The following is a 17,644-nucleotide window of genomic DNA, read 5'->3' on the forward strand; positions in this document are numbered from 1 at the left end:
GACAGATATCTGATAAGCTAGTGGAGGAGATGACTAGAGCGGGTTATAGAGTTGTTGGTTGGTAAGTTAGCCAACATCACTCTTCAATCTACGCTCCTTGAGAGGATCAAGGAGGCTTAGGGGAGGGATTCCCAGTTGAGAGGTCACAGGGAGAACGTCTTATTCGGAGCGGCTAAGGACTTCTCTATCTCGGAGATAGGGTTACTGAAGTACAAGGATCGAATCTGTGTTCCGATGGATTCTGATATCCGACGGGAGATCCTAGATGAATCACATACCACTCCCTATTCCTTACATCCAGGTACGACGAAGATGTACCAAGATCTGAGAGCTTTGTATTGGTGGTCGGGCATGAAGAGGGATGTGGTGGATTACATGGCCAAGTGCTTAACTTGTCAGCAGGTCAAGGCTGAACATCAGAGGCCAGTAGGATTGCTGCAGCATCTAGGGATTCCAGAGTGGAAGTGAGAAGATATTACCATGGACTTCGTGGTTGGTTTGTTGAAGACCGTGGGACAGCATGACTCAGTGTGGGTGATTGTGGATCGTTATACCAAGTCCGCCCACTTTTTACCTGTCAGGATAACTTATATTGTAGAGTTATATGTGAAGGAAATTATTCCACTTCATGGGGCTCCGAGGTCGATAGTATCCGACAGGGACCCCACCTTCACCTCCAAGTTTTGGGAGAGTTTGCAGAAGGCTATGGGCACGCAGTTACGGTTTAGTACCACTTACCATCCTCAGACAGATGGATAGTCTGAGAGGATGATTCAGATACTAGAGGACATGTTACGAGCTTGTGTGCTAGATTCTGTGGGATCCTGGAGCAAGTATCTCCCTTTGATTGAGTTCTCGTACAATAACAGTTATCAGGCAACTATCGTAATGGCCCCGTATGAGATGCTTTATGGGAGGAAGTGTAGGTCACCTATCCATTGGGATAAGACAGGTGAGAGGAGTTATTTGGGTCCTGAAATGGTTCAGAGGACCAATGAGGCGATTGACAAGATTAGAGCTCGAATGCTCGCCTCCCAGAGTCTCCATAAGAGTTACTCAGACTTGAGACGCAGAAGTATAGAGTTTCAGGTCGGTGATCATGTGTTTCTTAGAGTTTCACCTTTGATGGAAGTGAAGCGGTTTGGTGTTCGGGGCAAATTGAGGCTTGGATTTGTTGGCCCCTTCGAGATTCTAGAGTGGGTTGGAGTGGTAGCTAACAGACTGGCGATGCCTCCAGCCTTATCAGGGGTTCATAATGTTTTTCATGTGTCCATGCTCCGGAAGTATGTATCTGATTCGACGCAAGTTTTGAGTTATGAGAATTTGGAGCTGGACCAGGATTTGTCTTATGAGGAGAATCCGGTTCAGATTCTTGACTGAAAGGACAAAGTCTTGCGAAGCAAGACCATCGCCTTGGTGAAAGTGCTGTGGAGGAACAGCAAGGTTGAGGAGGCGACGTGGGAACTTGAATAACAAATGCGGGAGCGGTATCCCGAGTTGTTCAGGTAATTTCGAGGATGGAATTTCTGTAAGGAGGAGATAGTTGTAGCGTCCCAAATTTGCTAATTAGGCTTAGGGCCTTGATTGGTGTGCCTGGAGGGCGATAAATGATCTAATATTATAATATGTGAATTTGTAAGAATATGTTATTAGAGATGCATGTTTAGATGAATTAAATATGCATGTGGGACCCGTCTGGTTATTAGGGACATGTTTGTAATTTTAGCCAGTTGGGGGCATAAATGTGATAATTGTAATAATTGTGATATACTTGTGATATATCTGTGTTGCACGATCTGAGACAGTCATAGGGAGCGGTTAGCTAGAAAGTCACAACGGGGTCGAAAATCCAACTAGGGGTGAGTCGAGGGGTATTTCAGGTATTAGACATTTTATGGAGTTATTGGGTTATGGAAATAAATATTTGGAGATATATTAATATTGCAGAAATTTATCATTTTGCCCTCGGGGATGTTTTTGGTACCCCGAGCCTTTGAGATAACCTTAAAAACTTAAGTGAAATAAAAATAAATTGGATAAGTGTTTAGAAGTTAAGATAACCAACCGTCTTTCTTCCTCTCTCTCTTGGAGTCTTATCCCTTTGGAAACTTGGAGAATTTTGGTGGAAACTAACCAAAGACTAAGGAATTGGAGCTGGGAATTTTGGGAGCTAGAAGCTTGGAGCTTAGAGAACTAATCCAGGGATTTAACTCAGCTCAAGGTAAGCCCTTAACTTAGTGAATTATACTGGTTTTCTATTGAAATTTTAGAATACTGCATGTATGATAAGGTTTTGAGTTAGAATTCTTGTTAGGTTTTGTTACTGAGTCCATGGTATAACTTCTGTGATGATTAGCTTGAGTTGTTGGGTTGATTTTGGGGTTAATTGGATTGGTTTTCGTGTTAAAAATGGAGGATTTTTCTGGGTTCGAAGGGTTGGGCCGTGAAATTGTTCTTGCTGAGTCGCCGCCCTCTTGAGCATTTTGTTGCCCAAGAAGAAGGGCGGGTCGCGGCATGCCCTAGCTTGGGCTGCGGCGCGCCTGCCCTGTTCTGGTTGGGGGCGGGCCACGGCATGGCCTCATGGGGTCATGACGCTTAGTGCATTTTTGGGCTTTAACGAGGTTTTAGGCTTGGGAATCCAAAAGTTAAGGCTCGGAATGGATTTTATCACCCGGATTGACAGTATTCAAGGTCCCGGAGACTAGAATTGTGACCCAAAGTTATTTAAAGGATTAGAACTTGATGGATGGATATTGTTGGTGCGTTGTGACTAGGCTCGGACTAGGGGACTGTGCTCGGGACATCGTTGCTTGGAAAGCTCGGGACACAGGTAAGAAAATTGTTGTACCCATAGAGCAGGGCGAGGCTCTATAGCTTGTGTTGCAGGGCCCGATCCTATATTATTGTATTGTAGGGCGTAGCCCCATTGATTATGATTATACATGTTTAAGTGTTTATTTATTTATGCTATGTGTGCATATATGTGGATGAATGGCAAGAGCTGGGAACGACGATGGCCGAGAACGGCGAGGGCCGAGAACGGCGAAGGCCGAGTACGACAAGGGACCGGAAGCAACGGTTAGCACACGAAGTGCGAGTTGCCAGGGCGAGATCCAATAGGATACCTGGGATATCCTTACGGTGTAGACCATGAACCCAGGGCCTGGTAATGCACCTGGGACATCATGGTCATATATGTTTAGCCTATTGGTGGCTTGATTATATGTTGAATGTCAAATATGCATATGTTATTTGCTTGTGAGGGCTTTCTTGCTGGGCCTCGGCTCATAGGTGCTCTATGGTGCAGGTAAGGGTAAAGGGAAAGTCAACCAACCTTTAGTATGGAGAGCGTGAAGCGACGCGTACATGTTTGGCTGGCCTGGCTGCCATGACCAGGGGTATTTTTGGGAGATGGTTGTATTATACTTAGTTTTGTCGTTTAGTTGACCTTAATCATATTTTGGAATTGTAAATATTTCTATACAGTATTTTTGGGATCCCAAATGTTTAATGTTTTATAGTATTCAATGAAATGGAATTATTTTCAAAGTATGTGACTTTCTTTACGGTTAAGCAACACTTTTGTCTTAATACCTCGATTAGCGAGTTGATTGCACATTTTAAACTCACTTAGTAATGGCTCTAAGGTGGTAGGGCGTAACAGTTTCGGTTAGGTGTTTGATTTTCTTGAAACTTAAGTTTTTCAGTATGTTCTTATCTTGATGGTTTAGATCTTCTCTTCATATTCTTTTCTTTAGGAAACTTATGATTTTAATGTTTGGTTTTAGGAGTTTCTAACCCTGAACTTGTCTCCAATACCCCAATTTTTTGTAAGGAGAATAAGTTAGATTTTATGTGTTATGATTATGTTTATATGCTATGTGTATGTATATATGTATGTTGTTTTTATGCTTATAGTCGCTTGGGAAATATTGTTGCTTAGATAACAAATTAGCAAATCATGAGATTTTCATCATTATCGTAGACTATAGTTTTGTTTAAACCTACCTCTAAATAGTAGCAAGAGGTCCTAGATGGGTTTTATCACATACTACGGTAATGAGTTAATGGCCATTAATTTGTAGTCTTATGCTTTATGATTTATGTTTTTACGTCATATGTCTGATGTTATGTTTTAGTAGTTTTTCCTAAATGGGCATTAGGCTCATTCCTATTTATTTAGATTATGCAGGTATATGAGGATGGAAGGCGTGATAGATTCATGGCGGCTTTGGCATGTGTATTGGGCGAGAACTAAATGAATGGACTGATGGGAATGATCTAGGATGACATTTATGTTTCAAGTCTTTTTAATTACGTATTTATGATTTTTCGTATTTAGTATTTGAACAATTAAAATAAAGGTTTAATTTTCTTTATGATTTTTATGTAATAACAATGGGATCCCATATTTTTTACTTTGTAATAAAGATCTATTATTCTATGTATGAATTCGAAATTAATAGTTATGTCTTAGTAGTTTTAATTGTCCAAGGTCTTTAAGTTAGTCGGGTCATTACATGTAGTGCACCTAAATGTTTTTTTAGTTATTACTTTTTTTTGTGTTTTATTATATTTAATTGTTAAGTGTTGTGAATTAATTAATTTATTTGTTTGATTTATATTAAATTGTTAGAATTGTTTGGTAGAATTTTGTGAATTTATTTGATAGTTTTATTTATTTCTTTTCATTTTTAAAAATGTGATTAATTGAATTTTGGTCGAATGCAATAAGGTGCATGGTAGGTAATGATGCACCCTAGTTATTAAGTGTGTGCTAGTGCATGGTAGCATGGTGCACATGTGTAGAAATTTCTACACACTTGTAGATTCCTTTATTTGGAATTAATTAAAAAAAATAAAAAGAAAGGGAAATGAGAGAGTGGCGAGCTAGAGAGAGAAAGGGAGAGAAGGGGCTGCCATTTTTCTAGAGAGAAGGAGGAAAGAAAGAAGGAGAAGAAGGAGAAAGGAAAAGGGTTTCAAAGCTCTAGGTAATGTGTTCATCTATGGTGCTTTTTTTTAAATCTTTGGTTAAGAATATTCTTCTTCTTCGATCTTAGAATAATGGTGTTTTCTTTCTTTGGCTCTATGGTGTTCGAAACTCCTAGGACTTTGAGCAAGGAGGTGGTTCTAGTTGGGCTCCTGATTTTCTATCAAGAGAGGTATTGGATTTTTCCTCCTTCAATTCTTTGGTTCTTGTTATTTTATGTTGTTATTTGGAAAGATCATGGCTGAAATTGGGTTTGAGTTTTGGGTAAGATACTATGTGTGTTGATTGATATTATTGATGTTTGGATGAGGGGTTGTTTTGTTTGATGCATAGAAGTTTTGGGCATGGGCGTGTGGTGTGTATAGGCAAGAATGATTATAGATTTTGGTCATACATGAAATCTAAAATTCTTATGGTTATGTTTCATGGTTATTTTGATAAGAATATAAGGATGATGATGGATTCATGCAAATGTATTATTGTTGTTGTTGAATCATTATTTTATCTCACTCTTGGAAAGCATGATGGAATTATGTGATCTTGTATTTTTATTTGGGCCCATGAGTTTATTGAAATTGTTGGTAAACATTCCTATGAGTTTGGGGTAAATTGCTAACATGTGGGAATGGTGGTGCATGGGTTTTAGCCTATAGGGTGTGATGCATGTTGTGATATTTTTATTTTTTGTGTCACTTATACATGTTAGGAACATGCTAGGTTAATGCTGTGATGACCCAACTATTTCTAAGACTTAGATCATTAAACCTACTAGACATAACTACTACTTTGAAGAGAACATACATGAGAAAAATTCATAACTTTATTGAAAACTTTAAAATAATATTTGTAATACGTAAATGAGCTTATTGTTTTAAAATAAAACATAACTTTAAATGAAATTGTTTACAAAGCTAAATGCTGAAAATACATAAAAACGTAATTTAAAGAGACTAAAGAAAATAACTTTGTCCTCGAATCGACACGCATCCCATCCACTCCATTCACCTCAACACACATGCCAAACTTCCAAGAATCCTTCCGCCCTTGTATCTATTTTCCTGCTTCAAACTAAAAAAATGAAGGAGTGAGCCTAATGCCCAGCAAGGAAAATCTACTAACAAGATAAAACATATACATAATTTATATCATAAATACATATACTATAAACATATGTCATATACTACTACAATGGCCATTATACTACTTGGGGCTTGTAAACTAAACAAGTCATATGTCCAACAGATTGGTGGGGTCTTGCAAGCTAAGCAAGTCATATGCCCATAATTTATTGGGGCTTGTTAGCTATACAAGTCATATGCCCAAGGTCTATAAACATACTATGCATAATGTTAACATACAACATAAGATAACATAACATATCATACAAACATACAAGATCTATCCTATTTTCCTTACCAAAAACGGGATTTTTTAGAACAAATGCGGGACTTCGAACACTCCTAAAACCAACAATAAAAATGGTGAGTATTTCTAAAGGGTAAAGAATAATTGTGAGAACTAAACTTGCAAAAAGAAACTTACCAAGGAAGATCTTTAAGTTTCAAGAACCTACTCAAAACCAATATCAAAAGTTAGGATCTGAATAAAAGGAACTAAAGAAAAACTAAAGTAGTTTAAAGAACTAGACTTAAAGAACAAGAGTATCTTAGTTGACCTTAAGGATTGGTCTAACTCCAATACCGAAATACACTAATCCTCACTTCCCAAGTATTTTATAAAGCTTAAGAATGGCAAAGCTTTTTCCCAACCCAAGTGTTTATCACTCTATGGAATCACTAGCACCTTCGAGTCTCTGATCACAGCTTGAAGAGTGAGTGGAAGGCTGGGTACTAGGTCCTATTTATAGAGTTCTAGGAATAAAATATCTTCTTTTTGGCTTGAATAAAATAATGAATAATAATTGAATATTCGTCAATTAGAAGCTGAAGACTCGGTCAAAACTATCTAGGGCAGGTCTAAGGAGTCAAAGCTTATTTTAAAAATTAAAACAAAAATAAAAAAAATATACTAAGGGCGATATATCGCCCTTATGTGGCGAAATATCGGCTCTGCCCTATTCCCGAGCCTCCGTTCGTACGTTCGTGCATTGTCAATGTGTTTTCCGTATCCTTCGTCAGGCGATATATCGGCTCCAAGTTACGATATATCGGCTTATGTGAATATTTTAAACACGTAATTGCACTTTTTTAGCATAATTAAGGTTGGATAACTACTTTGACTGAGTCAAAATATGACCCTAACAGTTTCTGGTAGGTGCTAAGGCTGCTATTTCTTTATTTTATCATTAAAATACTTAATCCTTAATAATCATGTTTATGACAAGTGTCATATTCCTATTGATTCTATCTAAGCCTTAGGTTATAATAAATACCATATTCATGACCAGCAACATCAATCAATTCTTATGTTATAATTAATATTCTTAAACTATAGGTTAAACTTATAAAATCCATAACTATTGCTAGGAGTTTCCAACTAAGTCCCGTTTTGAACCAAAATTCACGAAATCTAAAATACTACAACTACTACTAACTAGCTAACTAAGTAAACATTCTGGGACTCTACATTTGAATAAAAGAAAGGATTGTCATGAATTTTTATAAATTGATATATTAGTGATTTCATGAAGATTAGGGATTGGGTTTTGAGAAACATCAATTAAAGATGAATTTCATGATGATTTATGCTTGCTGATTTTGTGAATAATTGGTGAATAAGTTTGGTGAAATAATGATATGCGTGCATAAGAAATGTCTCTAATGATATGTTGTATTTATGAGAATAAAATGGTGTTTTCATTAACAGTTAAAATGATATTTTTGCACAAATAATTACCAACAGATTTCTTTTAAAAATGAAAATGGTGATTTTAATGATATAATTGGTTGTTGGAATTTTTGTAAAAAATGTGAAGTTGTATTTTTAATTAAAAAAATTTGGTGAGTATCTTAAAATAAATTAATACCCTAAACTATGGAAATATTAAAAATGGTATTTTTAATATAACTTGAGTGTTCATTTAAATAGTTAGGATTTTTCTTTATTTAATTAAGAAAAATGTTGAATTTAGTTCACTTGTGAATTTTAAGTAAATTAAATTATGGCTGAAAGTTTAGTTAAATTTTTATAAAAATAATCATTGGATTTTTCATATATAAATATGTTCTATTTTAAATTTAATCTTTAAAAATAACACAAGTAAAAAAAATATATTTTTTCCACCTCTAAAATAGATTTTTCTCACATTAAATTTATAAATTTTGATAATTGAACTATAAGGTTATTTTTAGTAAAACATGTTAAATTATAAGTATTTTACATAATTGCTAGTCTTTGTTATTTTACAGAAATTAAAAGTGATTAATGGAATAATTATATATTTTTTTAAATGGTTGGTTAAATTATTTTTATAAAATAAAAATAATGCTTTGGAGGATTAATCAACTTGATAATATTAAAGAGACAAATAATGTTATTCAAAGCATGTTGCAATTTTGTTATTTTCATAACGATAGAAGTAAGAAGCGTAGAATTATTGTTTTTAACACCACTTTTACACAACGTTCCCACGTATGCATGTCGCATGCAATTTTACTTTTATGTTAAAAAATATGTCTATTATGCAACCATGTAGTTTTTATAGCGAGACCATGCATGCAATATAGGTAGAATGTGCATTATTCTCTTATGACATTATGTGTAAATATGCCTTGTTTGGATGTTGTGAATAACTCTCACCATGTGTGCATGACCCACGCACACATGATTTATATGAGTGGGCAAAATAGAGTTTATGTGATGCTAAAGAATGTTATTTTGATTATGGTATAGGCTCGTTGAGAAGTTGTCGTTTTACTTAGCTTGGACCTGAAGTAAGTAAGTTAGATATAATTTATGTTTATTTATGCTGTGAATGGTAAGATTGTTTGAAAGAAAGTGTTATGATGCTTTGCACTATGAATTATGGAATGCTTTAATATGATGATATGTTTGGATTGTATGAATGTTGTGTGTTATGAATGGATGTTAACGTGATGAACGCGACACATCAAAAAGGGGTTGCTAAGGATATGAACACGTAACCCGAGTTACTAAGGATATGAAGAAGTAACTCCAAGGGCGGACACATCGAGGTTATTCAAGGACTAGAGATCCTGTTTACCTCAAAGGGTGACATGGACAAGTTAGCGGGCCATATTCACAAGGAAATGTTTATGATGATGTTATGATGTTTATGCTATGACGATGCTATGATGTCTATGTTATGTTGATGTTATGATGTTTATGTTATGATAATGATGTTAATGTTGACGTGATTATGTTTATGTTTATGATATTGACGCCATTATGAAAATGATGCTATGATGTATAAAGATGGACGAATGTGTTTGTGACTTGTTGTATCTTACTTGTTGTTGTTTGTACTTCCTTACTGGGCTTTTAGCTCATCCCCTTACTTTCCCTTCCAGGTAGCAAATAGGTTTCTCTATGCATGCATGGTGAGGTGGGGAGTTCTGTCGTCCTGGTGTGTATGGCATGGGGGCATCCTATGGACGAGAAACGATAAGTTTTAAACGCCATTTTATTTTAATAATGTTACGTTTAATGAGACTTTTTTTAAAAAAATTTATTAGTGGGACTTGAACTTTTGGTTGTTTAAGAAATTTGCATGAAAATTGATATTTTCTTTTTAAACTATTGGCCCAATTGCTGTTTTTAGCAAGACCCCGCTGAAATCTTTATAATAAGTGGATTTCTCTTATAAACCAATGAATATGTAAACTAGATTAGAGCATTTTACATTACATTTGGTACCATGGCCACGGTGCATATGCATGAAGTTCTCCTTGATACACACACAAAAGATCCATATCTAACCACCAACGTAAGTGTTTTACGTTATGAATATTATCTTTATGTTCAATAGCTAACGTTTTAGTCATTATGTTTTCAGTCAAAAATGAATAGAGCTTTGACCTATCTTAATATCTGAGAAATTAAGGCATTGAAAAGGGTTAGAGAGCCAAGGGATACAATATGTGTGCTAGAAAGAATCACTCAAAGATTGATCATATTTGAAAAGGAGATAGTTCACCTTAAAATCGCTAGGCAAATTATGATGAAAGCCATGGAACAATATGTCCTAGTAATTAGGCTTTTAAAGGATTTTCCTTCTACAGTTTCAAAATTGGAAGAATTATGGGAGACTATGGATGATGAAGATGATTTACCGGTAGCCATGAGATATTATTTCTTATACTTAGTTGTACCGGTAGCCCTCCCTCAATATGGTTAACTTTGGGTGGTTAGAAACAGACTTAGAAAATAATGAAGATGGCCTAATAGTATAAGTATGAAAACACACCCTAATGTATAAAGACAACTTAAATAATTTTTCATAAGAAATCATAACTGATAGGTCCGAGTTATGTTTGCTTAGACTAAGTTTTGTCTTAGAAACTATTAGGGTAAGTTCTAACGTGTTTTTATTGACTGTTAGAACTTTGTTGAAGATGTCACTCTGAAGGTCTGCACACACGAACGACAATGAGATGCACCACCTCTAGTCCCTCTAGTCCGAAGAAGGGGAAAGCGTGCTACCACTGCTGCTGCCAATAGAAATGCACCACCTCCGATTAACAACAACGATGAGATTATCCAGTTAGGGAAACAAGTAAAAGAACTACTACAGCAACAACGACAACAACCTCAGACGCAGCCTTAGCTATTGCCTCAGTCGCAGACTCAGCCACAACCTCTGCCAACGACTCAAGCACCTCAGCAAGGGTAGATGTAGGATATCCATATGGGGGATGGTCAATGGTAAACTACGCGCCTTATCCAGCTCAGTACATAGAACAAGTCTACGAGTATTTCCATAAGCAACACGCTCTAAAATTTGAAGGGACAACTGACCCCTTTGAGGTTGAAGAATGGCTCAAGAATGTTGAGCCTATTCTAAAACACATGAACCTTGGTAGCGCGACTCGCATATCTTTTGTTTCCTCTCTACTAAAAGAGGATGCTAGAATCTGGTGGGATTTGGTACAATAGACTCATGATATCACCACCATGACTTGGGCCTGATTTGTGGAACTGTTTCACAAAAAGTATTACAACTTGGCAGTCATCGGTACGAGGGTGGAGGAGTTTTCCAGTCTGAAGCAGGGAAATTTGAAAGTAGCCGAGTATGCTCGACAATTTGATCGTCCAGCAAAGTTTGCACCAGAGTTAGTCCCAACAGACTACTTAAGGGTTACCAAGTTCACCAAAGGACTTAAATCCAAGATTGGGTTAGGAGTCAAGCTTGCAAACCCTGGAACCACTTCTTATGCCGATGTTCTTGAAACAGCTATAGAGGATGAAAGGCTTCAAGAAAATGTTAGTAAGGAGGAGGCAAGCAAGTCTGAACCCAAGCAGTAGAATCAGACTCAGAATGGTCGAAACCACAACAACAACCAGCATAACAATAATGGACAGAAAAGGAAGCATCCTCATAATAAGCAAGTCGACGATGACAAAAGAGCACAGACTAACAATGGTAATAATAGGTCAGGTTATGTGGAATACCCTTAGTGCTCCAAGTGCCAAAAAAGACATCCCGGGGAGTGTCGTGCAAACACCAAGGGTTGTTACAATTGTGGCCAGGAAGGTCATCAAAATAGAGATTGTCCACAGCTCAAAACTGAAGAAAAGAAGAACAACAATATGGTTCCAGCCAGAGTCTTTTCCTTAACCCAGGGAGAAGTCGAAACCAGTAATAAAGTGGTCACAGGTCAGCTTCCTATCCTTAATAATATATGTTCAGTATTGTTTGATTCAGGAGCAACACACTTTTATATGTCGTTAGGAATGATAGAGAAATTAGACAAACGTTGTGAAAGATTTAGAAATAAGTTTGTTACGAAACTACCTTCGAGCGAAGTTGTTCTATCATCACGAATAGTACGAGGAGTACCGATCATAGTCGAGGGCACGAAGATAGAAGGAGACCTGATAGAGCTAGAGATCAAGGACTTTGACGTAATACTGGGCATGGACTGGCTAGCAAGACATGGCGCGAACGTCGATTGTAGATGGAAGTAAGTGATGTTTGATACTTCTGAGGGTCAGAAACTATGTTTTATGGGAAAGGTTTCAGGACTATGGACTTATCTCATGTCTCAAAGCTCAGAGGATGATAGAGAAAGGATGTCATGCATTCTTAGCAAGTGTCACGGACGTGGCACAGGAAACACCATTAAAGGTTGGAGACGTTCGTATTATAAAGGAATTTCCAGAGATATTTCCTGATGACTTACCAGGGTTACCCCCTACTTGGGAAATTAACTTCACAATTGAACTAGTACCTGGAACTGAGCCTATCTCAAAGGAACCATACCGAATGGCACCTACCAAACTCAAGGAGTTGAAAATGTAGTTACAAGAACTCTTAGACTTGGGTTTCATCAGACCAAGCCATTCGCCATGGGGAGCACCGGTTCTATTTGTAAAGAAGAAGGATGGAAGCATGCGGATGTGTATCGATTACCGCAAGCTGAACAAGGTGAAAATTTAGAACAAGTACCCGCTGTTGAGTCTAGTTTTTATCATGTTTTGGTGATGTTTTTAGTAGTCTTTTGTTTCGTTTTTCTTTCATTTAGTGCGGATTTATGCTTTGTTTGTCTATCTTTGTGAATATCAGGAAGAATTGAGCTCGTGGAAGAAAATGTCAAAGAAAGGGAAGAAATAACCAAGTTTTTCATCATATTTCGAGAAAGAATGGTTCTCAACATAATTTGGAAGTGTTGGTGAATTTTTGGGATGAAAACTTAAAGAATTGAGAAATCCCTTAAGAGCCACGGCATGAGCAAAGTGGAGCCGCGGCTAGGTGGGAAACAGAACCAATGTTTTTAAGGAAATCCTCGGGCCGCGGCATGGCTAGAGAGGGCCGTGGCATAGATGGGCATTTTGCCCAAAACTCGCCGACGCGGGCCGCGGCATGGCTGACTAATGCCGCGGCATAAAGAGGACCTTTTGCCTAGGAAATTGGACACGGGCCGCGGCATAGTGTATGTAGAGCCGCGGCCCGCCTCTTTAAAATTTGAGTCCTAGATTTTAATATGGAAAAAAAGAGAAGAGAGGGACAGACGTACGGATTGGGGATGAGAGCTGGTTTTGAAGGCTGAAGACTTAGAGTATTTCTACATGTTTTTCTTCTTCTTCCTGATGTTATCTTTAATTTTTGTTGTGATTATCATTATGACTATGAACTAATTTTCTGTTTAGGATGTTTAATTGAATCACTTGAATCCCTGTTACGAACTAATGCAATTTCAATTTTCTTCTTCTTCAATCTTCTTCAATTCCATATAACCTGTTTTTATAGATTGATTATTGATTGGCCATCTTTAGTCATATACATATGTTTTTAAGTCAAAATCTAAGAAGTGAGATTTAATTCTGCTGTGGTTATATTGGACATAATTCTAATTTAGAACGAAATTATATGAATTTATTGTGTAACTGTTATTAAGTTGTCGAGATTAATGCTACCTTTGTGGTTCAATTTACCATAGAAATATAGGAAATTGTCACCTAGGTTGAGTTTATAATTCATAGTATGATTATAGGCTGCTGTATCAACTTGTTAATTGAATTACGTAAAAAGAAGAAGAATTCACACTTTGCATTAGGGAATAATAGGGAGGATAGTTGATGAGATTGAATATCCTAATTGTTTCTTCAGTGATTACATTAAAAGTGTTACCATTAGTTGTTATCTCATTTAATTTTCGATTATTGTTTCTGCACTTTATCGTTTCTTTTGCTGTGTTTACAAAAATCAAGAATTTAATTCATCAAATAGAACAAGAAATTAATTGACTGGTAATTGATAAATCAGTCCTTGAGGACGATACTTGGTTTTACCATTTTATTATGAATTGCGACTGTGTGCACTTGCATAGCAAAAATATCGCAACACCCGCTACCCCAGATCGATGACTTATTTGATCAACTCCGAGGAGCGACTGTATTTCAAAGATTGATCTACGGTCTGGTTATCACCAGCTCAAGGTAAAGGAAGAAGATATACCAAAGACAACTTTTAGGACTCGATACGGACATTACGAGTTCCTAGTTATGTCTTTTGGTGTTACCAATGCTCCTGCAGCATTTATGGACTTAATGAATCGCGTCTTCAAGGATTACTTGGAAATATTCATCGTGGTATTCATTTATGATATATTGGTGTACTCCAAGGATGAAGTCGAGCACGAGGCACATTTAAGACTGACCATGGCACGACTAAAGAAGCATCAACTTTACGCCAAATTCAAGAAATGCGAATTTTGGCTATCACAAGTAGCGTTTCTCGGCCACATAGTATCCAAAGATGGAGTCGTAGTAGACCCAACTAAGGAAGAGGCTGTGATGGATTGGCCAAGACCTAAGAATGCGTCAGAGGTTAGAAGTTTTCTCAGGCCAGCAAGCTATTATCAGAGATTTGTAGAAGGCTTTTCTAAGATAGCCACTCCACTTACCAACCTGACCCAGAAACAGCAAAAGTTCAACTGGAAAGATAAATTTCAAGAAAGGTTCCAGTTGTTCAAAGATAAATTATGCTCAGCACCAGTACTTTGCGTATCGACACACAACGATAATTTTGTAGTATACGTGATGCGTCCAAGCAAGCTTTAGGCTATTTGCTAATGCAAAATGACAAGGTGATAGCCTATGCCTCAAGGCAGGTGAAGTAATATGAGCAATGCTATCCAACACACGATATAAAGTTGGCGGCGGTGGTCTTCACACTGAAAATCTAGTGCCACTATCTTTATGGAGAATGGTGTGAGATTTATACGGACCACAAGAGCTTAAAATATTTCTTCATGCAGAAGGAACTCAATATGTGGCAGTGAAAGTGGTTGGAACTAGTAAAGGACTATGACTGTGAACTCCTATACCACCCAAGAAAGGCAAATGTAGTTGCAGATGCAATAAGTCGAAAGAGTTTTGAAAATCTGGCAGCATTATCTTGAATTGAAAATTCGGTACAGCAAGAGCTGATTAATGCTAGGATAGAAATGGTCATGGGTCAACTAGCTAACTTGTCTATCCAGTCAATTTTACTAGATAATATAAGGATTGAGCAAGGGTATGATGACACGTTATTTTCGTATATGGCTACAGTCAAAGAAGGCAAGACTATAGATTTCTCTATATCAGGACAGGGGTTCTTAAGATATAAGGGTCGGGTATGCATGTATAATGACCATGGAATTAAGATGAATATTTTAGAAGAGGCACACACTACCCCATACTCTATTCACCCGAGATCGACCAAGATGACTCACGACCTTAAGGCACTATATTGGTGGCCGGGAATGAAGAAGACGTAGTAAAGTATGTGTCCAAATACCTAATATGGCAGCAAGTAAAGGCGAAACATCAGCCACCCCCAGACTTATTGCAACTGCTTAGTATTTCAGAATGGACATGGGAAGACATAGCCACAGACTTCGTGACAGCATTACCAAAAATAAGTAAGCAACATGATTCAGCTTGGGTTGTGGTGGAAAGACTCACAACGTCAGCTCACTTCCTACCTGTCAAGACTACGTACATTGCAAAGCAGTATGCATACATTTATGTTCGTGAAATTGTACGACTGCATGGAATCCCTAAGACCATAGTATCTGATAGAGGATCGGTGTTTTCATAGAGATTTTGGGGAAGCTTGCAGCAAGCCATGGGTACCAAGCTAATTCTCAATACAACATTTCATCCTCAAACCGATAGACAGTTCAAGCGTACCATACCGATTTTAGAAGATATGTTGCACGTTTTTGTACTAGACTTCAGAGGATCGTGGAGTCAGTATGTGCCATTTATATAGTTCTCCTACAACAATAGCTACCAGGAAACTATCGGTATGGCACCCTATGAGCTACTTTATGGAATGAAATGTCTTGGACACAAGGCTGTTAGAGAGGCTCAAGATGCAGTGGAACTGATTAAAGAGCGTATGCTCGTCGCTCAGAGTCGACTAAAGAGTTATGCGGATGCCAAGTGATGAGATGTGGAATTCAAAGTCGGAGATCAAGTCTTCTTAAGAATACCGCCTACGAAAGGAGTGAAGCGGTTTAGGAAGATAGGCAAACTTAGTCCCCAGTTTATAAGTCCTTTTGAGATATTGGAAAAGGGAGGACCAGTAGCTTATAGATTAGCCCTACTGCCAGCTCCAGCAGATAGCCACAATGTGTTTCACATCTCAATGTTGCGTAGATATGTGTCAGACCCATCACACGTTCTGAAGTACAATACGTTAGCACTTTAGAAAGACCTGAGTTATGAGGAACAACCGGTTAACATCCTAGAGAAGGGGGTGAATAAATTATGGTCTAAGAGTATTCCGATAGTCTCAGGTCTTATGGAGTAATAGTACAGAACGGGAGGCAATGTGGGAGTTGGAGGAAGACATCCGAGTATGGTATCTAGAATTGTTTGGTAAGTAAATTTTGGGGACGAAATTCTTTTAAGTAGGTGAGAATAGTAGCGTATTAGAATTTTATTAAGCTAGGTAGTAGTAGCTTGTGTTGTAGTATTTTAATTTTCGTGGTTATTGGTTCAAGCTAGGATTTAGTTTGAAACTCATGGAGATAGTTACAAATTTTTTAAGTTTAGCCTATTGTGTAGAAATATTAATTTTATCAGAAGGTTTGATTAATATAGCTAGTCCTAGAAATATTATTTATTATAACCAAAGGTTTAGATAGAATAATTAAGAATGTGACACTTGTCACGTGTATATTTATTAAGGATTTAAGGATTTTAGATGAATAAATTAATAAAGGATAAACCTAGGAAGTCTAGAACCATCCCTCAGCTGCTAGGATATTGTATTACTTAGTCAAAGTTGTTTAAACAAACTTCAATTGTGCTAAAAGTGTGCAAAAACGTGTTTAATGTATTAGCGTAAGCTGATATATCACAACTATAAGGGACGATATATCGCCTATGTTGATATGGAAAACTCGTCGACTTCGCACGATCGAAACCACGTAGCCTCGAGAATATGGGGGAGGCGATATATCGCCTATAGGGGGCAATATATCGGCTCCATATGCATATCTTGAAAGTCTATGGAATTCGAGCTAGAAACAGCCCTCAACAACTTGTACTTGCTCTTGAACAATTTTGACCGAGTTCTGGGCAACTATTGATCAGAAAATTCAATTTTTATTCAATTATTTATTCATTTTAAAAGGATTTAATTTCATTCCTTGAACTCTATAAATAGGGCTCTTCACTCAGCCATTTCCATCGTCATCCAAGCACTTCTCAGAGCCTCCAAGCTGCTAATTTCATTCTAGAGAGAAACACTAGGGTTTTGGGGTTAAAAGCTTTCAAATCTATGTTTTTCTAAACACTTGGGAAGCAAGCGAGAGTATGATTTCGGTATTGAGATGTAGATCAAAGTTCTATGCTATCTAAGATACTTTTATCCTCAGGTTTAGTTCATTATAGTTCCTCTTATTCTTTTCATTTTCTCCTGAATCCTAACTTATTATAATGGCTTTTGGTTAGGTGTTTGATTTTCTTGGAACTTAAGGTTTTCAGTAAGTTCTTATCTTGATGGTTTAGATCTTC

At 37.2% G+C, this 17,644-nt stretch overlaps 1 protein-coding gene across 1 annotated transcript; it reads left to right on the plus strand.

The window, feature by feature from the left end:
* Positions 1–10,831: 10,831 nt before the first annotated feature.
* Positions 10,832–16,067, plus strand: LOC133832787 (uncharacterized). Its single transcript, XM_062263086.1, has 4 exons — positions 10,832–10,988; positions 11,139–11,407; positions 15,426–15,656; positions 15,975–16,067. Exons 1-4 carry the CDS (start codon positions 10,832–10,834, stop codon positions 16,065–16,067), a joined length of 750 nt encoding a protein of 249 aa, XP_062119070.1.
* The last annotated feature ends 1,577 nt before the right edge of the window (positions 16,068–17,644 follow it).

Source organism: Humulus lupulus, chromosome 4 (assembly GCF_963169125.1).
Source record: "Humulus lupulus chromosome 4, drHumLupu1.1, whole genome shotgun sequence".
NCBI classification, from domain to species: Eukaryota; Viridiplantae; Streptophyta; class Magnoliopsida; order Rosales; family Cannabaceae; genus Humulus; species Humulus lupulus.